A 23,485-nucleotide genomic window follows, 5' to 3' on the forward strand; every position below is an offset into this window, starting at 1 on the left:
GAGACCAGACAGGCGCTTCAGAAAGCCCCAGTGAGAGCCAAATGGGTGATGGGGCGCTTTGGTGCAAGACGTTGCTGGATAACTCGAAGCAGATGGCGAGGATAGATGACAGTCTATCTGAGACCTTTTAGGCAGAAAAGTCCGAGTCTGGGGTACTGATGGGGCCCAGAGAGTCAACCCCTGGGCATCCCCAGGCAGATGAGTGAGAGTCAAGAGCGCTAATAGAGGCCAGTGGCATCTACCCCTCTTGTTGCCACACTGAGCTGGCCCGTGAGGCCACAGACTGCCCCCTACCGGACAATGTGTCCAGAATTTCCCATCTGACACAAGGCTGCATGACTCACTAGCATGGGGGTCAAGCCAGCATTTCCTTCCTTCTCTCTGTCTTTGGAGATGTCCTGCCACCAGCCTAGGAAGGATGTCTGACTCCTAATGTGATTCTCCAGCAGGGCAGGCACCTTCTCCACAGTTTGCCCAGGCCCACACCACGCTCTGCTCTCCTGGGTCTCTCTCCCAGTGTGGCCCAAGCCTCCCTGCCCTTGTCAATCATCAGCCAGTCGGAACTTAAGACTGTAAACTGAGTTGATAGCTGGGTGTTACAGTGTTGTCTGTTCCAACAAACTTCTAACATAAAAAAGTGTTGTGGATAAAGACATGTTTTTGTTTTAATCCCAGGTATGAGATGTGGACTGATTCAGATGGTCAACAGCAGCAGACTATTTGCCTCATGCTGGCTCTGAGAGGAACTCCTCGCCAGCTGCAGATAGTTTAAATCTGAGGACTCTGGAGAGAGAATAAATGCCAGAGCTCAGAGGGTGTGGAGGAGCTCTGAGAAAGAACAAGGCTGCTGCTGGAGCTCCTGGTTGATACAGTGAGACAAGAAGTTGGAGATCTCCTGAAAGGAGGATTGGACTGGCTCCAAGGTACCCCATGGCCCTAACCAGCAAGAAGCATCGAAGATAACTGTTCCCCCTCTCCCCACTAACCCTTTCTCTCTCCTACCTGATATTGGGATGTTGGAAGTGATTGGGGTGGAGTATGGAGAAAGAGATATAAGAAATGTAAATGAAAGAGTTTTTAAAAGTATGCCAACAAAGTAGGCAGGTAGTCAGGCACAGTGCTACATACCTATAATTCCAGCACTCGGGAGGCAGAGGCAGGCAGATCTCTGTGAGTTCGAGGCCAGCCTGGTCTATAAAGCAAGTCCAGGACAGCCAAGTCTACACAGAGAGACCCTGTCTCGAAAAACAAACTCTAGGACATTCTCTTTCAGCCATTACCCCCACAAGGTTAAACCTGGGGAAAGAGAGGAGAGGTAAAGAGATCTTTGCTATTATTTTAAAAATGATACACACAACAGATAATGTAAGAAAGAGTTTATTGGAGGGAAGGGAAGCAGAAGAGAGTTAGGGCCTGAATGAGCTGTGAGGGCAGAGAGAGAGAGAGACAGACAGAGATGGGGGAAGGGCACTCTGACAGAGAAATGGGAGAGAGCAGGAAAGAAGCGAGAGAGGGAATGATAGACCAGTCGCTAAGCTCCTGGCCCAGATGATGTCATAGGACACAGATACTGACATAGGACCTAACAGTCCCTAAAGGATCTTCCTTAGGGTCTATCTTAGTTAGGGCTTCTACTACTGCAGTAAGAGACCATGGCTAAGAGTAGCTCTGGGAGGAAAGGATTTATTCCGTTTTACACATTGCAGTCCATTAACCAGGGAAGTCAGGGTATGAGCTCAAGACAGGAACTTGGAGGCAGGAATTGCTTTCTTATAGCACCCAGGACTACCAGCCCAGGGGTGGGACCACCCACAGTAAGCTGGGCCCTCCCACATCAATCATCAGATAAGAAAATGTACCTCAAGCTTGTCTACAGGGTAACCTGGTGGGAACATTTTTTCAGTTGAGATTCTCTCTTCCCATATTACTCTCTCTGGTACCAAGTTGACATAAAACTAGCCAACACGGGGTTTTTAAGTCCCCTGAGGGGAAAGCCATGAAGGAACAGATTCTCCTTTAGCCTCATATCAGTCCACTTGCCTCTGATGGAAGTTCCATCAGTTTGGGGAGTGTGGTGGGTTTATGAAATGTGTTCCAAGTCCTTTTGGGGGAGGGTCTCACTATGTAGCCTTTACTGACCTGGAGTTAGCTATGTAGACCAGGCTGGCCTTGAACTCATAAAGATCTGGCTGCCTCTGCTTCTGCCTCCCAAGAACTGAGATTAAAAGCATGTGCCACCACAATGGTCAGTTCTCAAGTTTTTTACTATTCCTACCACACCTGGCTTGTGGGCAGGGTGCAAAAGGATTGTAGGAGAAGAAAAATGACATGTCTGCCTCATGCTGGGTGGGGCTTAAGTGTCTGACATCTTCAGATGCCAGGGACGTTGGGACAGCTGTCAGGAATACCTGGAATTTGGAACTAGGCCTCAAAGGCTTTCCTCAGAGGGGGCAGGGTTGGAGAAAGAGAATGGGATTGACTGCATCATGTTGGGGATCGGGGAAGGAGGGCGGGCAACTGGTAGTTTTCCAGTCGAACAAGTCGCAAAACAAGTAGCTAAGAGCCGTGTGGGGACTCCTGCTTGGGAACGGTCTCCCAGTGCATCAGGGCTTCAGATGGCAACAGTCTTAGTCACAGCTTCACAGCAACATTATGGGCCCACCCTGAGCTGGAGCCAAGAAGCCAAGCTTGTTTTTAGACTCCTGGCCTTCAAAATCTGTGTGAGGAGACCCCAAAAGGCCACCAGGAGTCGAGTCCATTGCAGAACACATAAGGATCTTTTTATTACAAGCTATAGCTTGGGCTCACACCTTCACCGTTACAGAGGTTGAGAGCAGGGAGCCCCGTGCTCAGGGTAGGTAGGTGATTTAAAGATTCCAGTCCCTCCTGGGGCGCCCAAAGCAGGGGAATTCCTGCCTGGCAAGAGTCTATTGGTTGAAACACAAAAGGGGATGTTGCATTTTGAACTGATTGGCTATAGGAAGGCCCCCAAACCCTTGTTTGGCTGTCCTAGGATGAGGGAGGGGTGATCAGGGCCGGTTTCCTAGCAACTGCATCTCCAGTGGGCAAGAAAAGAATGCAGTAAGCCTGGTTCCTCCCTGCAGGTGGCCGGACATGTCTCCACCTGTCTGGCCTTTGAACCAATAACTCAAAAAACTAATTTTTAATTCTTTGGTCTCTCAAGACAATTGGAATTTGTTACTTAAAACTGCTGAGTTTGGGGCAACAGTAACAACACAGGAGGTCCTGCCTCATTCTCACTGCTGTTGACTGTCCAGTCTTGTGCTGTAATGAGACCCAAGTATTATTATTGTTGTTGTTGATGTTGTTATTGTTTTTGTTAGTTCACAAGCCAATGCACTAGCCCACTCCTAGGTTGCCTAGCAACCTTACATCATCAACCCTTCACTGCAGGCTCTCTCTGCTTCTGTTTCCCTCCCCTTCCCTGTGTCTGGGCACCCCCCTCTCTCCATCTTTCTCTAGCTCTCTCTCTCTGTCTCTTTGTCTCTCTGTCTCTTTCTTCACCTCCATATAATAAATCTCTTCATACCAGATCTGTTGTGTGTGGCATTTTAAAATATATTACTACTACTATTTATTATTATTATTATTATTATTATTCAGAGGGTCATGTGCCAGACCTATTAGTGCTGGGCAGAGGACAACTTTGTGGAATCTATTCTCTCCTTCCATCTTTATAGTTAGCTCTGGGAGTCAAACCCAGGTCCCCAGGCTTGGGTGCCAAGCACCTTTATCCTCTGAGCCATCTTGCCAGCCTTGAAGTTTACTTATTATTATTATTATTATACTATTTTACAAAGCCTTTCTCTGATAATTTTATTATTTGACAGTAGTGGGGATTGAACCTTGGGCCTTGGTGCATATAAGGCAAGTACTTTTCCACTGAGCTATACACTCAGCTCCTGTGCTCTTGGGGTTTTTTGTTTTGTTTTGTTTTGCTTTGGTTTTTGGTTTTATGAGACAGGGTTTCTCTGTGTAGCCTTGACTGTCCTGGACTTGTTTGTAGACCAGGCTGCCCTCTAACTCACAGCTATCCTCCTGCCTCTGCCTCCCTGAGTGCTGGGATTACAGGTGTGTGCCAGGTGTTTATTATTTTTAAACTAAATTATTTTAAAATAATTTTTTGGTGTTCCATTGAATAGGACCCCTCTTTCTGTACAAAAGTGACCATTTTGTGTTTTTCTTCTCATTAGTCTCTAGTGTTTGACTACTGCCTAGACTGGACACCACTGAGTCCATGCCACCATTGACTGTCGAGTGATTGAATATTCAAAGAGCTAAGAATTTTGTGCACATTATAACACATAATTGACTATGTTTTCCTTTCTATGAAAGCAGGGACTCTGTCTTGCTTAGTATTTCATAATTCCCATTATAACACATAATAGGTGATAAATATGTCAGGTGAAACTAAATACAATATAAGTATGATTTCTATAATCCTTAAGGAGTTTTTATAATATACCTAGGTGTAGCGAAGACACAGGTCATAACTTTTAGTTGTGTGGAAATTCGTTCGGATACTTACTCAGACAGCTCTCTTTTGGGTACCTACAAGGGTCCAGAAGTACAAGTGTAAACACGATGAGGCAGACTTCAGCTTGAACATGGGCCGCACCTCACCACTTCCATCACCCCCTCCATGATTTATGCTACCAATAGCTCAGGTCATTGCACTAAATCCAACATTTTAATCCCTGCTGGTCTCCCCTCACTCTCTTTTCCACCCATAGTAAAATCTCAACTGTGTCTAAAGGGATCCGACGAAACCCGAGTCAGAGCACATTGCTTCTCTGCCCTGACACTACTAATGGCTGACCGAGTGTGAGTGGTGGCAGACAGGACCACAAGACTTACCTGGGCCCACATCAAGAGGTGGACCACATTTTCAGCCCACTGAACGGTGGGTGTTGGGTGGCTTTGTGACTTTCTCTGGTCAATAGTGTGTATGAGATGGGACACTGAGCTGGATCTGAGCATGGATTTGGGGAGGTCCTGAGTTCTGCTTTTAGAATACTGCCAAGTAAAGAACAGGCAGGATTGCTGGGAGGTGGGGTGGAGTAGGCCTGGGAGAACACTGCAAAAGCCTTCTCAGCCCAGTCAATTTACCATCCAACCTATCATCGGAGAAGCCCATATGAGATCAGAGGTACTGGAGCCTTCTGGAATCTTCTGAATGACCCACAAGTTCGTAAGCCAAAAATGTGTTTGTTTAGAACTATTGAGATGTTCTTGGTCTGTTACACAGTGGAAACTTATTGATAAACCATCTCAGCCAGAGGAAAGGTCAAACTTTTTGCCTGGAACATGGTGGGTGCTCGAGGAACATTTGCTGGAATAGTTAAGAAATTCACAAATGGAGTTAGCATTCCAATGAAGAAAACAAGTATTAAAGGAATCAGGAACAGCCAGCCCGGTGTGCACGCCTGTAATCCCAGCACTCTGGGAGGCAGAGGCAGGTGGATCTCTGTGAGTCCGAGGTCAGCCTGGTCTACGAAGCAAGTCCAGGACAGCCAAGGTTACACAGAGAAACCCTGTCTTGAAAAAACAAAATAAAACAGAAAACAACAAACACACACACACACACACACACACACCAAGCAACAAGTAATCAGGGACTATGGTAAGGGCTTTGAAGCAAACAGAAAATTACCAAGGTAGAGTGAGAGTGGGGGTGGGGCCATGGACCTGTGGTTGATTCTCCATTTACTTTCGAATACAACAAAAATCCTCCCAACGGACTCCAAGAACCTCCTTGCTGGCCTGACCACCTGCTGCTCCCCTCAGGACCTCTGATCTAGAGACACTGGCCTGCCCACTGCTCCCACCTTAGCCATTTGCTGATGTCCCACCTGGGATTTTCTTCACTTAGATATCCTCCTTAGTCTTCCTTGGGTTTCTGCTCGGATGTGACCCCTTAGGTCAAACCTTTCCTGACTGACTTACAGAGGTGGCCATCCTCGGAACCCTCCCACCCTGCTTATATTTTACCTGTGACACTTGTCACCCTCTGCTGTATCATTCATCAACTCACTTGTTTACTGCCTGCTCTCGCCACTAAATAAAAATTCCGCAAGGCTTGAGGTTTCTCTGCTTTGTTTTGTTTCTGGTAAGTTTTCCCTTAGAACAATATTGTCATCAGGCAGAATCTTGATCAGTGACTACGAAGATGCTTCAGGAGCCATAACACTTTGCCAGTCCTCGGGTTAAGCAAAGATGAGCGTTGGGGCCACACCCGGAAGATAGTAAGACCGCTTGCTGTAATATGTATGTTTTGCCTGCACATATCTATGTGCACATGTGCACTCCTGGTATCTGAGGAGGCCAGAAGAGGGAGTAGTATCCCCTGGAACTGGAGCTGAGGATGTTTGTGAGCTGCCCTGTGGGTGTTGGGAATAGAACTCAAGTCCTCTGGAAGAATAGCCAGTGCTACTAACTGCTGAACATCTTTCCAGCCCCCAAACCTTTTTGTAAATAAAAATATATATATATATCTTTATAAAAAAATATATATATGGCCAGATGAGACTGGGACAAGCATGCTCATGCCATGTGACACATGGCAAGCATGACCATCTCCCAGCATGCTTCACAGGGGCTGGGGGAGCATTCCAATTCCAATTTTTACTCACCCATTGCAGCAGCTCTGAAAGGCAGTAGGCAGGGCCCATTTTTAGGTGGAAGTAGGGGTAGGGATAGGGGTGTAGGGATAGGGGGTGGGAGAGAAGGGATGGGGTGGATTTTCTTTCTCTTTTCTTGTTTTTTTTTTTTTTTTTACTTTTATCTGCATTTATTTTATACTGAAGTTATTATTCCCATGCCATCAGTTTTTGTTTCTTCTGAGATATTTTTTTTTTCTTCTGTGCAACCTCTTCTTCTGGCTTTGGAGCAGTTTGTTCCTTTTCAGTCAGGATCATCTCAGTGCGGCAAGGGGAGCTCAGGTATGGGTTAATCCAGCCATGAGCTCTGTAAGGTCGATGACAAATATTACTTAGGTGCCTTGTTCACCTGGATATGTTCAATGACTAGAGAATCTACATCTAAACCCTTATGGTCAGCATTACTCTCTGTATTTTTAAGCATGGGTAGCAAAAATTCAGCACTGTCTTTTGGCCAACGACCCTGAGTCCAGCCCCACTGTTTGGCCTGGGTGCACCTCCCCACCCCACCATTTATACCGTCAGAATGGCACACACTGCTTCTTTAAAGTGACATCTTTCAGATACTTGGTGGCTTTTCGGAAGCGCATACCTTTGATGACCTGGGCAATTTCCCGCGTGTTCTTGAAGTGAAAAGGGAGATTTGAACCTCTTGATTTGCATGATTTTGTAGGGTTTTCTGGGTCAAGAGACTAGCGAACCATCTTCTCGGATCACCCCTGGCAGCTTTCAGGAAGAGGCCGTGGGGGTGGATTTTCATCACAGTGGATCTGACTCCAAATCCAGAGCCTCTGTCACTCATTTTGACATTCTTTCCTTGTTGAGTCCTGACCTGATGGCCAACCTTGAACTCCTGAATTACCCTCTCCGCAGAAGGTATCCTTTTGCTAAGGAGAACGTAAGTGCCCTGCTAAGAGGCACAGGTGATGGTAAAATTCAGCATCCATCCCAGAGCCCTCCCCCCCCACTCTCAGATAGTCCCAACTTCTTGTTGGGTGGTCTGTAAAAGACAGTGCCCTCCTACCCTTTTCCTTAGGCCACCACACCGTCCTTGTAGGTGAATGAGGAAGGCCTAACCTAAAACAGGGTGGGCAGCTGCTTTCGGCTGAAACCCCCAAAAAGAGATCCCAGCCTTGTTGCTTTATTTGGGTTTGAAAAAAAATCAAGTCGTGTGACGGTGGAAATTCTTTCCTGCTCCTCTCCCCTCTCTGCCATGTTGACAGCAGAGAACTTGCTAATTCTGGCTGGGGATTTTCCCTGCGCGGCTGTTTTTCTCTTCTATCTTCATCAATTGAAGAGAGCTCGCTCTGCCTTTCAAACTGCCGGAAGATACTGGGGGTTTGTGTATTTTTTTTTTCTTTCACCCGATTCTGTGGTCTTTTCCCAGATATGTATTTTCTCTCTAACTACCTTCTAACTTGTTGACGTTTCCGCCCATGTGACTTCCAGCTTGAATTACCAGAAACCACAAGAGAGAGAGCGTGTGCGCAAGCCCCAAAGTAAGCGAGATGTCCCTGCGGGGAGCAGTCCCTCTGCACCCCAGAGAGAAGAGGACGCAGGGGTCTGCCGGAGGTGGCCGCTGGGCAAGCAGGGGAGGCGCCGGTGGAAGGTGGAGGGCTGGTGGACCCCTAGCACTCAGGAAGGGGAGCCGGCGAGCGAGAAGGGGCATCTGGGACGGTGCGCGAGAGCCCGGAAGACTCCAGCCATGCCTCACAGCTCCGACAGCAGCGACTCCAGCTTCAGCCGCTCTCCTCCCCCTGGCAAGCAGGTACACCCGCATTCCCTTCTGAGGCTTCTGGGAGGATGGGAGAGGACCAGGCGCCCCTGGGAGCTCTGGTGGGGAAGGAGGTGGCCCCCGGCAGGACCCCTCCAGTAGCCGCTGGACATGGTATTTGCTATATAGGAGGTTCAAGCGGCGAAGCCTTCATCCCGCTACAAAGCCCCCCGCCCCGCCCTCCACCCCTTCCCCAGCGGTAAGCCTCATCTCTGCCACAGTTAGGCTCACACAGTGAAACTTTCTAGGAAGGGGGGTGGGTGAAGGGTGACTATCACAGAACTTAGAGGAGGGGTATACCGTGAGAGAGGGGTGTTCCAACAGGCTGCTGGCGGCTTCCTAGAGCTGTAGCTTTCCAGGGAGAGCCAAGGAGCGGGACAGAACCGAGGTCGGGGAAGAGAAGTACAATAAACCAAAGCACGGTAGATAGGAGGAAAAGGGTGGCTAGGTCTACCTGCCAACTGACTGCCTCTGTAACTAGAACAGCCCGTGGGGAGGGAGACTGAAACCACAGCCCGTATCTCTTTCCCTGCGGCTTCCAGATATGAGAAAGAAGGCGGTGGCCTGGGAGGTTTGTTGGAGACCTTCACTGGTAGTTAACACCAGCTCTGGAAACCCAGGGATGGAGGGAAGGAGTCTGGGAAATCTTGAGAGTACTGACCGAATATCAAGCCAGGATGCCTCAGCTTGGGAGGTGCCTCAGATAGGATGCACTTCACACTGAGTAGCTTCCGCGGCTCTAGAAAGATCTCCTCCTCATCCAGCATAGACCCACAGATTAGACTCTCTCTCTCTCTCTTTTTTTTTTTTTTTTTTTTTTTACATCTCAGTAGCTTAAATACTCCACTCTTTTCTTAGCACACATCTGGGGCAGGGCTATAGCCCAGTGGTAGAGTGCTTGCCTCACACACACATTTCAGAAGGCTTGCAAAATGCTGCAACCAAATAAAAGTATACAGTCATCTCTATCATAAGTGATCACCTGCTATCACATCTCGAATAAGACCCTAACCAAAAGGCCATACTGGTGAAGCCCTCTAGAGGGAAACAGTCCCTTCCTCACAGTGCTATCGGAGCAGCTCAGGCTGCCTGGAAGATGGTACCGTACTCTTCTTAAGAAGGAAATTACTCACAGCTTCCATGGTAACCTGGCCCCCCACCGCATTATAGGAAGAACACATCCTTGCTCTCTCTAACCCAATATCTGCCTGCTAGAATGACCTGGAAGTTTTGAATAAAGAGGGAAGGGGGTCAGAGCCTGACCCAAAAAATCTGTGCTTCTCTGGCCAAGGGGTTCAGGTGATAGGGTAGGGGTCACAGAAGGGTTTCTATCTCCCAGATCAATAAGATGTACCTAGAGAGCATCCAAAGAGTGCCTTGTCTTCCAAAGCACCAACTGGTGGCTCGCTAAAGCAGGAGACCTCCACTTTGATTCACAAATTTATTTTGGGCACCTCACTTCTAGCAGGCATCATGTTCAGAACTGGGAAGGTCTCAAGATGGCTATACAATGAAGGGAGTGAATGAAAGGAAGAGAGGTCTGGGAAAAGGGGGCCGCACAGTGAAATTGCTGCTGAAGAGGGGGTTCTCAGAAAGGCTTTAGAATCAGCACCAGAAGATGTCATTCCCCTGGATGGCCATGAGCTCAGAAACCAGCATGGAGAACCTCAACTTTGTCCAGTGTAAAAGAGAAATGACTGTCTACTCAGAGAGCTGGGAAGTTATATCATAGTGTCTCTGAAAGCATTTGTACAGAAATTGGCACATTGTAGATGCTCAATGAAGTTTGCAAAGGAAACAGCAAAAAGGAACATCAAGAAGGTTCTAGTGTGTGTATGCACACAGACACACACACACAGACACACACTCACACACATAGAGAAAATGTGAGGCTAGAGCAGCTCTGGAGAAGCAGAAGTGATAGGACAGACTTCATTGTCTCAACTGGTGTTTCCCAAAGCAGCCCTTCTGAGGACTCAATTTCTCTTCACTTCTTGGTGTAGCTTTTGATCAAAAGGCCACTATACCGGACCTGAGGGTGGGTAGCAGGGAATGCTGAAGAAAATGTCTTTGGGTGCAGGCTCTTTGTAAATAAGGGGATGGATGGTACAGAAGGAATGGAGGATGGGGAGGGAAAGAGGAAAGAATAACAAAGGCCACAGCAGCCTGTTTTGACTAGAAGAGAGGAATGGCTGGACCCATCTAGTTATTGCTATCACTGCTTCCTAGGACTCATCCGACGATGTGAGAAAAGTTCAGAGGAGGGAGAAGAACCGCATCGCTGCCCAGAAGAGCCGGCAGAGGCAGACACAGAAAGCCGACACCCTGCACTTGGTGAGTGCCCAGACTTCTTACCATGCCCTTGCGCCTTAGGCTTTGCTTCCCACACCAGTGGGGGTGTTGGTACCCAGCTCTGATGATTCTGTGGTCCTGGGGCTCTGTACATGGGCAGAGTAAGTGAAGGGCAAGGCCTGACGAGGCAAGGTGGGGAAGAAAGGCTCCCTTCTCCTGTGCGTGTATTAAAACACTCAGTAGCAGAGAATGGGACCGGAGGCTGGATCATTCTAGCCCAGGAGAGTGCAAGGGTAGATGAATAGGATGTTGGCAGCCTGGAGGCTTCTTGAGAGACAGAACCAGCTGCTTAGAGACAGTCTGCAGAGAGAGCGCCATCCTTCCTGAGCCACTGTGAGCGTAACATTGATGCTGAGTTGTCAGATGTTATGGACTTTGAGGAGCCCAGGATTTCAGGACCACACATATCATCTCTGTGGAAGGCAGGGGTCTGCCACCCACATGCCCTTGCGTTTGGAAGAAGGGTGCCAATGATGCTGCCCTTATTTTTTTTTTCCTGAGCACCGTGGAAGTTCTATGTTGAGATTTTCATTGTTAATGGTATCTCCAGGGGCTGTGAAAGACACGGATTCAAGGCATTTATCTGGGACAGTCGTTATTTTGGTTGAGTGGCCAAGTTTCTAGCAGGGAGGGGATGAGCTACAGCCCCACTTGGGAGACCCACAGCCTGGGCGACACCCTGAGTCCCGGCTGGGCACGGTGCTTCCAACCTCACTACCTTGCCTCTCTTACAGTCTGTCCCATTCACTGTGTTCCTGTTCAACCATTCTTTCTCCATGGCAGCCTTCTCCCTGCCCTGTCTCCTAAAATATTTCCCTACCGCTAATAGCCTAGAAATTTCTTTCAGTGGTAAAAGTACCAAAACCGAATAAGCTGATGACAATATGAATGTTTAACACAGCAAAGGGCTGCTTGACCCTTCTCAGGGATAAGTAATACAGGGCTGGGGAAATGACTCGGTGGGTAAAACGCTTGCCAATCAAACAGGAGGGTCAGAGTCCCCAGAACCCACAGAACAGCCAAATGGGCAGGAGGCAGAGGTGGACGGACGTCTGCGAGTTTGAAGCCAGCTGGTCTGCATAGTGAGTTTCATGAGGGCCAGGATTACATAGAGAGCCCCTGTCTCAAAATAAAGTGGGGTTGGGGGGAGGCTGAAAAATGGGCATGGCAGCCTGCTAGTAATCCCAGTTCCATGGGAGGTGGAGACAGGAAATCTTAGAGCGGGTTGGCTAGCCAGACTAGCCAAAACAGCAAGCGTTGAGTTCAGCAAGAGACCCTACCTCTATGCAAAAGTTGGAAAGTGATTGGAGAAGATACTGGCATCAACTTCGAGCCTCGCACAGGGGTATGCATCCACATACACGTATGTCCACATGCAAGCAACCACATAAACACACCACACACACACACACACACACACACACACACACACACACACACACGCAACAAAAGGATAAGGAACACATGGTTTTAGAAGCCATAAAAGGGAGGGGCACTTTTAGCCATAAGGAAACTGAGAGCAGGATGTCCTACTCTCTCTGCCTGTGCTCATGTTTTGTTTGATGGGTGGGTACTTAGCATATTCTCCAGTACATGCTAGCATCGTTTTCTGTTGACAAATATGTGTCAAACTGATGAGAGAGAGACAGAGAGAGAACAGCAGTCAGTGCAAACCGAGACACACGCTCTGACGATTCAGTCTCTGCCCCTGCTGCTCATACACTTCCAGTAATTTCCTTGGGGCGTAAAATCTCACAACACAGTTTTACTATTCTAAGTAGACTTTCCCTAGCTGAGTCTGGTTCTTATTTAATATTCCTTAGAGACACAAAGCCACACTTACCATAGGACAAAAATCCTCTTTGTTTGATCGAGTCCTAAGTGGGCAAGCTCCTACAATCTTTTTAAGTTTACAATATTAGAAGAAGGAGAAGGAGGAGGAGGAAGAGGAGGAGAAGGAGAAAGCAGAGCTCAGCCTCTCTGTGGCAGGGAGGGAGGGCCAGGTTTGAACCATCGCTCTGCCATCTGCTATCTGAGGGACTGAGCCCACATATGTTCTTCATGGTCCTTAGACTTGGGGCCCTTATCTATAGAACGGGGAGTGACAGGACCTGCTTCTAGAGATGGTGCAGGTGAAAAGTTCAGCATGATGCCTGGCATTCAGTAAGTGCTCAAAAGATTCAGTGCAATCGAAGTTGTAATAACAGTATAAAAAGCTTGAAAACTGGGATTGAGTAGGTGTATTTATGTCCATGGGTATACTTTTATACATAAAGGTGTACATTTATTTTCCCTGTGTGTGTGTGTGTATATATATATATATATATATATATATATATATATGTACATATTAAGTGTGTTGTGTGTGTTATATGTGTCATTGTGTGTTGTATGTGTATTGTTAGTGCGTTAAGTGTATCGTGTCTATGTTGTGTGTGTGTCTTGTTTGTGTGTTGTGAGTATGTGTGTGCCTATGTGCGTACTCTTTCTCCACAGAATCTCAGTGCTCAGAGACTTTGTAACGGCTGCAAGGCTCAGGCACATTTGATGCCTGAGAACCTTCTGCAGCACTCACTCCCGGGCAGAAGGTCCCCAGTGCACGCCCAGTCCCTTCTAGTAGCAGAGTGCTCTCTCCCTCCAGGCACAGAAGCGTCCACCTGGCTCTAGCTGCAGGCCGTCTCCCTGTAAATTCAGCCCCCTGGTATCTGCCCAACCCCTCAGGGGACGTCTCTAGCTCAGTTGTCTATCAGACGAAGAGTCGGAACCAAAAGGTTTAGACAGATGATTCTGCAGTAATCTCTGCTGTTCCCTGTGGGTCCCTGAGATCATGGGGTCATCGTGTCCCAGCCTCATTCCCTCCAGTGTCCTAATTTCCCTGTATCTAATCTCTTTTTTGCTCCTTTCTTTTGAGCACCGAAGTGTGACTTCACTTTCTGCCCAGCGGACATGTCTCATGGGCTGCACCGCAAGCTCATGGACTGCCGCCACTATGACTGGATGTTCGGTCGCTTCCAGGGAAAGCTTTGGCAGCAACACACAGTTGCCACCATTAAACAAAGAGGTTGGCTGTGGTCTGGACTGTGTGTGTCCCCGAGCTAACAGGCACCCCTCTCAAAAACCTACCCTCTTGATTACACGTGTGATTCAGAGAGGAAGGCTCCTGCTTCCTCCAACGAGCTCAGTTTCACGTCTCAGTTTGCCCTTGACTCCTTCCTATGCTTTCTCTACACGTAGAGGTTCTGGAACCTTCTTCTGGCCATAGGGTTCACCCACCAAGAATTTGAGAATCAGGGTTTATGAGTTATATAAATGTAATATAAAATCAACTATGGGGTATGTGAGGGCTCATCTCAGGTTCCCAGTCTCATAGATGCCGGGCTGCCAATGTCTTTTTTTATTTTCCTTTTCAAGACAGGGTTCCTCTGTGTAGCCCTAGCTGTCCTGGACTTGCTTTGTAGACCAGGATGGCCTTGAACTCACAGAGATCTGCCTGTGTCTCCCCAAGTGCTGGGATTACAGCAGCGCACCACTATCCCCAGCTGCCAATGTCTTAACATTGCGTGTTGACACCATCATCCACCTTAAAGCTCTCAGTCAGCTAACTTCTGTGCCAGTATGATGTGTTTCCCGTTAAGCATTTTGAATACCTGTCTTGTCGTCAAGCATGGTATACTGATTGCTTTTTAAATGACAGAGGTGAGGAGGAGCCTCCCACGACAACCGTGTCACGGTGTCCTCAGCACTGACTAGCTCCACACAAAATATATTTGTGATTCTGTTCATAATTATAAGATGCATGTGATGATTTTCAGGACACAAGTATAATAATTAGGATGACGTTTCAGCCCAGCCAGGGAAGTGGAATTATTCGGTCAATAGAGTTGGGAAGGCTGGCTAGCCACTTGAGAAATAAAAGGCAGGGTCCCTCATTCCTTATGCAACACACAGACAGTTGAAATATTTTAAAAGGAAACCAAAGGGACCTTTGAGGTAAATATGAGATTTAAAAATATATCTTGGCATGAAATATTTTTACAAATAAAATAGAAAAAATAAAGGAAAATATTGATATACAAATATGATTTATACATACATCAAAAATCAGTTTGGCTGGGCAAGGGGACACACGCCTTTAATCCTAGCACTTGGGAAGCAGGTGTACCTCTGTGAGCTCAAGATCAGTCTCGTCTACATAATGAAACTGTATCTTGGAAAATGGATGAAAAGAAAAGAAAAAGGGATGAAGTGGCCGGGCGATGGCAGCACACACCCATAATCCCAAAACTCAGGGATGTAGAGGCAGGCAGATCTCTGTGAGTTCGAGGCCAGCCTGGTCTACAAATCACGTCCAGGCTACACAGAGAAACCTTGTCTTGGAAAACCAAAAACAAAACAAAATAAAAAGATGAAGTTTATAAAAGTCCACATAGCTCAAAATACCATATACAAAATCAAAGGCAAATGGAAACCTGGGAGGAAATTACCTAGAAATCCTGTGAGCCAAAAAGGCTTGTTTACTGCATATGTGAAAAGCTCTATGACCAGGAAAATGATGGATCTGGGAGAAAAATGGGCAGGGCCTACAAAGTTATAGAGAGCGAGAAATATAACGTACTTTTTATATATGTAAAGATGTGGCAGGCCTCCTCGTGAGAATCCCGGTTAGCGTGAATATGAGACTTCCTTGCCGGGCTGGCAAAAGGTGAAAGATGATGCTGGCACAGGAAGTGGCCCAGGGAGAGGGGGCGGGGACACCCCTCTCAGATGGCAGGCGCACCTTCCCGTCTCCCAGAGGTTTGCCTCCCAGGAACCTGTTCACAGCACACCGCTGACCATGCGGTTCTCTGCAGCAAAGGGGAGAGTCATTGCCAGGGTTTGTTTTTTCTCTTGCTCTTTGTTTTGTTTAGTGGTCCTGGGGATTGAACCCAGACACTCGTACATGGCTAGGTAGGTGCTCTTCCGCTGATCTGTAATGACCGGAAACAAGTTAAATATCCACTATCCATTACTAGAAGGGAGATTGAATGAAGGGCAGTTGGTCCATCCTGATTACGAAGCTGTTAAAATGGGTTGCGTTTTACTGTGGAGAAACTATCATTTCCTTTCCTAAAACGGTTTTTAAGATTTATTTTATTTTTTTATTTTTTTTAAAGTTATGTGTGTTTGGGGGTGTAGGGGGGGTATGTGCAAGTGAGTGCAGGTGCCCACACGAGACAGAGGAGGTATTGATCACATGGGACCGGATTTATAAGGGGCTGTGAACCACAGGTGCTGGAGACTGAACTCAGGTCCTCTGCAAAAGCAGCAGATGCCCTTAAGCACTGAGCCATTTGCCCAGCTCCGCTTTAACGTGTTCTAAATCATGGCTGTTTATTGTTTGTTTGTGTGTTATGGGGGGCAGTACAGGAGTGCACATGTAATGCGTGCACAGAGGACAACCCTTAGGGGTGTGGGTCCCGCAGATAGAGCGGAAGTCATAAAAGGCTTCGCAGCAAGCACCTTTGCCAGCCCCAAGTTCCTAGATTTGTTTTGTTTTGTTTTCGAGACAGGCCTTCTCTGTGTAGCCTTGGCTGTTCTAGAACTCACTTTGTAGACCAGGCTGGCCTCGAACTCACAGACAGTTCCCCGAGTGCTGGGATTACAGGTGTGCACCACTGCACCCGACAGTTCCCAGACCTTTAAGTAAGAAAAGTGCAAGTACAGTTTCTAGTTTGCTCCAAACCACACTTGTTGATCTTTCTGAGCATGAGTATTCAAGCAAGTTCCAAATGGATTACCCAAACGTGTTGATGTTATTTATTTCCAGAAAGTCACACTGCAGATGTAAGACAGGAGGAGCATCGTTTGCACTTTTAATCCTTTTTCTGTCAGCCCTTGGGGGAAGTAACGCTCACTAAGATTTGGGTGACCCTCAGTCCATGGTACTAGATGAAGCACTGTAAGGTAAGGCAAGTCCCGCAGCCAGCCATCCTGTTAACGGTGGAGACTCTCTGTACCTTCCAGCATAGGAAACTTTAGGTCAAGGTCTCGGGTCAGTGGACAACAGAACTGAGATCAGTTTAGAAGCCTTGGTCGGGAGAAGGCTCAAAGAAGAGGAGGTGGGAGGCGCGCAGAGGAGTCCCCCAGGGTGTTCTGTTGGTGAGTGAGATCTGGTCTCAAGGCTCAGCTGGAGCAAGGTCTTTTGAGTGCCAGTGCCAGATCTGGAAACTGGAGCTCATGGTGCTCCTTTCAACAGAGATGAACCAAGTAACTGGCTGCTGAGGGTTCCTGAAAGAATCTCCCACGGTTCAGGACAAGAGAGGTCTGTAATGTTTCATATCGAATATACCAGAAAAGTCATGCAAACTGAGCTGGGGCTGTGAAAAATGAGGAAAAATTAGGGGAAAATTAAAAAGTGGAGAAATTTCCAAAGACGTTAGCCCCCGGGGCTATTGGTCTTGGCCTGCTGAGGTGGCCTGGGAGACGGAGCTACTACGGAAGGCCCTCTACCATTTCTGTAGTTCTTTGTCTCTGGGAGACCCTGCCCTTAGGTTCATTAAAATAAAGAATTCAGAGATCCATAAAATAATAAAACATAAATGAATGTTCTGGCTAGGTTCCACCTCTTAAAGGTTCAATATAAAGCCAGTGAATCATCTCTGGAAAAGAGCCGCCTCCCTGGTGTCTCTGTCACTCTGAATTTCTTTTTAAAGCGTGGTAATTGAACACCTGGCCGTGGTTACATGCCCTACCAGTGCTGTAGCACTTGATGCGCAAAAAAAAAAAAACAACAAACACTCTTTGCCTTAAGTAATCTGCCCAAGGTTACACAGCTTGAACTTCTGAATCTTCCTTCCTAACCCCTAATCATACTGTCTGTTCATACCTTCCTTGTATGTCTTGCTGAGGTTTGTTTTTTGTTTGGTTTTTTTTTTTTTTTTTCTGTTTAAGCAACACCCTCCAAAATTCTTATTTTAGGTTTGGTCAAGAAAGTAAAGGTCTATCTATCTGTCTATCTATCTATCTATCTATCTATCTATCTATCTATCTATCTATCTGTCTGTGTGTGGTTGTATATAAGTGTCTATATATGAATATGTGATATATAGGCATAGAAGCTTTTGAAGATTGTTACATTAATATTGTGCATGAGAATAATCTTTGGAGACAGTACTTGTGATTTTAAAAGTGTAAGGCAGAGATGATAGCTGAGAATGAATGGCATCTGCACAGTAAACCCTTACGGATGCCGTAAAATTAGACAGACGACTAACAATGAGGCATTGAGCAGATTGTGATCCGTTTATACAATAGAATTTGAGGCTGGCACTAGAATTGACCGTGGAGATCTATGTCTATTGACTTAGAAGGATGTGTGTGAGGCTGAACAGAGTTAAATAAGCAAGCCACGAGGAGTGTGGAGAGCACCATCTGCTACCGTAAAGCCCTGGGGGGCGGGGCAGTTGGGAGTGGACGCATAGTCTCCAAAATGCTAATAGTGGTTACTTCTGGGTGCCTGGGTTTGGGTGGTCTGCCTTCCTCCTGGTGCTCTTCGCACTTTTATTATGAGGAACATGTGCTGTTTAAGCAATCAGAAATAGTTGCAGAGTCTTCCCAAATCGGCTGTTTTAGTGGCGGAAGAACACACCAAGGCGATTTACCACCCCAACTGCTTCTCCAAGGACGATGGGCTGGTGTGGCAGGGTGGGAGACACTCAGACTTGAAGAAAAGCCTGGCTACACTGGATTGTGGGTGCCAGGTCACAAACTGGCAGCTAACCCATTCCACAGCTGTCTTCAGGAGGCCTCTTCCTCGGTACCTCGGTGTGGTCCCTGCTTCCCACAGCAGTAGACTGGTCCACAGGATAAAGGCCCTCTCTGCTTGTCTTTCCACAGTTTCACCATGGGGCCACATAATGGCGTGCAGAGGAAATGCCGATAATTGTGGCCATACTATCTTGTTCATAAGATCAAAATATTGAAAAAAAAAAAAAAGGAGACGAGGATTTTACGCCAACCTGTCATGTTACCAGCGAGAGGATCTTTGTGTTTCTTGGGGACATCAAAGGACCCTGATTTCTTGTCTCCCTACCAGCCTGCATCTGGTTTTTGTGCTATTCTGAGTTTTGTTTTTGGTTTTGGTTGGTTGCAGTTTTGTTTGTCTGGTTGGTTGTTTTTGTTTTTGTTTTTGCTGTTCCCATCTGTCATTTTGCAAAGGGTAAGCCAAGAAGTAGACTGATAGCCAGGATGCTTACACAAGACTCTCATTAGTTCTAGAATCTTCACTGACAGTATGAGACCATAAAAGGAGTTAAAGTGGATATGGCCTAGTGTTTTAACACCTCTTTGTTTAGAAGATGTAAAGGCAGGAACCTAAAAAGCTGATGATAGTTTTGAAGACTATATTTGCACTAAATTAAATAATACATGAAGATTTAATATGTATACCAAGAAAGAAAAACATCTTTGGAAAGAAAAGTATCAAGACACTAATCACTAAGTGGGCAGAGACTATGCCCAAAGAGCTTACACACATTTTTCCTACCCAAATGAAAACAACCTAGTTTTCTATTCTGATGATGAAAACAGTACACATTGAGGCAGGGTTTCTCAACCTCAGGGTGATTAACATTTTGAGTCTGATACTTTTTTTTTTTCCTCTGGTATTAGGGTTTGCACTTAGGGCCTTGGGCATGCTGGGCAAACACAGTACCACTGAACTGTACCCCTGGGCTTTTCTCCCCGTCTACATTTAAAATTTCGAGATAAGATACCCAGGCTGACCTTGAACTCACTTTATAGCCCAGGCAGCTGTTGAACTTTCAATATTTAGGATTTATAGGAGTTGTGACAGTGAAGCTATCACTAAGTTATAACAAAATGCAAAAGACAAATTGTCATTGCCCGAGGGTTGAGATTCTACAGAGGTAAGTCCACACATTATTTTAAAAGACAAGATGCTAATAAGTAGAAAGGAAAACAGGTGGTAGGGACTTTGATCATGGGTATTTTACATCCTAAATAAGGCTCTTTAAGGCCAGCATGAAGGAGGCAGAAGCAGATGGAGCTGTCTGATTCCAAGGCCAGCCTCGTCTATATAGTGAGTTTCAGGCCATCAGGGGAACACAGTGAGGCCCTACCTCAAATTAATTAATATCTTTATTGTAGTTATACTGTGTAGTTTATTTTATTATTATTTTTTTTTAAAAGAAGGTGGTCAAAGTTGAGAGAACTCTGAAGGAGACTGAGGGAGGGGTATCACTGTCAGGTTTTGCTGGGATTCCTTGCAATTTACCCTCGAAGCTGGAGCTCTTTGAGGGGTGAAAAGGGACCCTAGTATAAATCCAACCAGGACAGCAGGTGAACTTGGACCATCCCAGGAAGCTTGTGACAACCAAGGACAGTGACCTGGATCACTCGCAAATGCAAAGGAAATGATAGAGTTCAAATCCAAGCGGACAGCCAAAATTCTAGGACCACAAGGCAGTTTCTGGCAACTGGCCGGACTCAAGCGGCACATGACTGAGGCTCATGCTCACTGATTAGCTTGGAGCTCCAGGAGGCTGTGAGGGTAGAGCCGTGTCTCAGCACCGAAGCTCTCACCAGCAGAAATGATCCATTTGCTCCGCAAGTATTTACCAGCCTCCATCCTGTGTGGTTCAGCTGAGACTAAGATTATATCATGGAAGCCTGAACCTTTGCTTTCTTGGGCCTTACATTCCACTGTAGATCTGAAAAGCAGACAAATATAGGACGTCACTAACTATACCCCCCTGGGGGGAAAAACTTTTTGAAGAAAAAGTAATACTACAATGTTGAAAGTGAATTGGGGACAATTAGGGCAGTGACGACGGGGCGGGGGGGGGGAGGAGTTTGATCTGACACTGGAGATCAAGTGCAAGTCAATGAGGAGGCTGGGAAGATCTGGGGAAAGGAGACCAATGGCAGACACTTGGGGTCCAAAGCAACAGGAAGGAAGGTGAGCCACAGATGCAGTGGGAGGACAGAAGTTGGGAAGATGGAGTGCATGACATGACGGTCGTTCAAGCCAGCCTGGGGTTGCTCTCAACCTACAGTTTTTCAATAGAATATCCTTCATTAATTCTTGGACAATTTCAGACACGCAAGCAGTGCGTATCGATCATTCTTCCCCGGCTCTCTCCTCCCACTCTCCTCCACACATTCCCCTCCCCTCCCTGGTCCACGTCCTCTCTTCAATCCACGGAGTCCAATTAATGCTGCCCGTTGGATTGTTCACTAATCCCGTCAAATGACCATAGCTGCAGTGGATGCTCATGACTTTAATGGCCACGTCTCATCCGGAGGACAGCATTTGACGGCTCCTCCCCATCCTCCAGCCTCTGTGAGGTTGCCTGAGCCTTGGTGGAGGGGAATTGGCATCACTGTCCCAGGCAGGGCTGAGCACTCAATAGCACCTGGACCAGGGATGGGTCCCTGCTTTAACCCCTGACCGCTGCCGAAAGACGCTTCTTTCCAGCCTAAGTTGATGGCAGCACTAGTCTGCGGTATAAACAAGGCAGTTTGACAGCGAGTCACTTATCAGTGTCACATTACCCCGCCCTACCCCCACAACCCAGACCTCCCAACCAGTGAACCTAAATTCTTACCACAGAATGGGAAGCAGTAGCCACCCCAGGCTGTATGAGTTTCAATTAGAGAGAAAATGTGAGAATTCTCTTACATTTCCTACTGGGGAGAAAAGTAGAACCCCAACAGTCTGCGCAGAAACCCAGCCTTGACACAGGAATCAGTGTCCTGTCACTTGTGAGAGCTACGCCCTTTTCTACCTGCCGGTTCATGAAAACTCTGAGATCAATGCTTTACCACAGGGGCCTTCCACCGTCACTGCTTGAGCCTGCTTGGGTTGGTCTGATCAGGGAAGGTCAAATACAAGGGTGGGAAATCACATTCAGAGCTGAGGTGGTGGCAGAATTCTGTGACTCAGGCTATTCCCACTTTCTATATGGTGGGGCCTCTTAGGTTCTTTCGAAACTGCCCCCTAGTTACAAATGAGACACTCTTAAAGCAAGAATGTTGGGTTGAAACACTCACCAGTAGCTTCCTAGATGTCACTTGTCTACTCAGACACCCTCACAAGCATCTGTCACATGCCAAGCTGGCAATCAAGTCACATAACTTTGTTTAGCTTTTACCCTGTGTTATCTCTGTCCTGTCACTTGGGACTAACCCGTGAAGACCATGGTAGCTTCCCTCTGTCCTGGGGGAGCTCAGAAACTCAACGGGAACTAATGCAATCAAGTTTTAGCTAGTGAGAGTCACACAGATTCCTACCTCTTGCATCTCCACCCTATGTGCTGGCGCCAGAGCAATGTGCTGGCTTGCAGCACAGCCTGTTGACCTGGAACTCTGGTCCCTGGAACTCACAGAAATGACCCTGGAAAGATGGCCTTTGACCTCCAGAGGCCTACTATGGCTCCTGCAAGTCTGTCCTCACACACATGCCTCACACACACACACACACACACACACACAGTAATAATAACAATTAATAAATGTAATACTTAAAGAGCCCTTCTGAACATTGTTCTGACCAATAATACATTATGTTGAAATTCCAAAGCATTTTTAGGAAAAATTTTTAGTTTGGAAATTTTCATCCAACTTTACGATTCCTTGTCTTACGCTCCTTATGAAAATACATACTTAATGTAGCTGGGTGGTGGCATACCCCTTTAATTCCAGCACTTCAGAGGCAGAGGCAGGACGTAGCTCTGTGAGTCTGTGGTCAGCCTGGTCTACAGAATGTCCTGGTCTACAGGACAGCCAAGGCTACACAGAGAAACCCTGTCTTGAAAAAAAATAAATAAAAAATAAAAAAGGGAAAAAAAAGAAAGAAAAAAATTATTTAAGGAGGTAAAACATGAAATAATTTTAATAGTGATTAGTTATGCTAGTACGCTGTTTTTAAGAACCCACAGTAAATGTGGTTCTCAATTTTGCTAAGCACTGTACTCGCCTGGGAAGTATTTTTAAAATCTCCATGCCTGCGCCCCATACAGAACAATGAAATTGGGGCCTCTAAGGGACACAGGGTAGAGTTTACACTGTGGAGTCTGCACAAGGATGGAGCTGCTCACCAATCACACAGCTTGAAAAGCACTTTGAAAAAAAAAATGGAACAGTGCAGTGCTGAAAGGGACCTTAGGGCAGGGATGCAGAGAAACCTTCCCCAGCCCCTGGCATTGGAGATGAAGTGTGAATGAAAGCAGAGGCTGGGCTGATCTGGGAAGAGGGGACCAACAGGTGGAGACTCTGGGCCAAAAGCAACCGGAGGAGGCGTCAGGCATGGAAACAGACTGAGAGCCACAGGCAGAGATAAACTGGGTAAACCCAGGTCCTGAGGGGAACGCAGCAAACTGCGCAGAGCAGCAGTTCTCAATGTCAGGGTCACATGTCAGATATCCTGCACAGCAGATATTTACATGGGGTTTCATAGCAGCAGCAGAATTACGGTTGTGAAGTAGCAGTGAAAATCATAATCTTATGGTTGGGGGCGTGAAGATTTTAAAACGTGAGGAACTGCAATAAAGGGTCGGGAAGGCTGAGATCCACTGGTGTGGAACGAGTCCGTGAGTCCGTACAGGAAAGTGGTTACACACCCAGGGACTCCATCCCAGCACCTTGTAGCTGACTACACAACAGACACTTCAAGCCTCGG

At 46.9% G+C, this 23,485-nt stretch overlaps 1 protein-coding gene and 1 pseudogene across 2 annotated transcripts in view; one reads left to right on the forward strand and one right to left on the reverse strand.

Annotated features, from left to right (window-relative positions):
- Positions 1 to 6,830: 6,830 nt before the first annotated feature.
- Positions 6,831 to 7,384, reverse strand: LOC110546967 (large ribosomal subunit protein uL22-like; annotated as a pseudogene).
- Positions 7,385 to 7,913: 529 nt separating this feature from the next.
- The window catches only part of Batf (basic leucine zipper ATF-like transcription factor), a 44,691-nt gene continuing 29,119 nt past the window's right edge, over positions 7,914 to 23,485 (forward strand). The window contains exons 1-3 of one of the 2 annotated variants that reach the window (XM_060387881.1): positions 7,914 to 8,018; positions 8,130 to 8,448; positions 10,684 to 10,788. In XM_060387881.1, coding sequence (XP_060243864.1) covers positions 8,386 to 8,448; positions 10,684 to 10,788 — 168 coding nt within the window. In that variant the 5' untranslated portion in view covers positions 7,914 to 8,018; positions 8,130 to 8,385. Of the gene's footprint in view, positions 8,019 to 8,129; positions 8,449 to 10,683; positions 10,789 to 23,485 lie in introns of those variants that run through there. The other variant, XM_021634164.2, reaches the window with a different exon arrangement.

The sequence above is a fragment of the Meriones unguiculatus genome, chromosome 7, assembly GCF_030254825.1.
Source record: "Meriones unguiculatus strain TT.TT164.6M chromosome 7, Bangor_MerUng_6.1, whole genome shotgun sequence".
Classification (NCBI taxonomy): Eukaryota; Metazoa; Chordata; class Mammalia; order Rodentia; family Muridae; genus Meriones; species Meriones unguiculatus.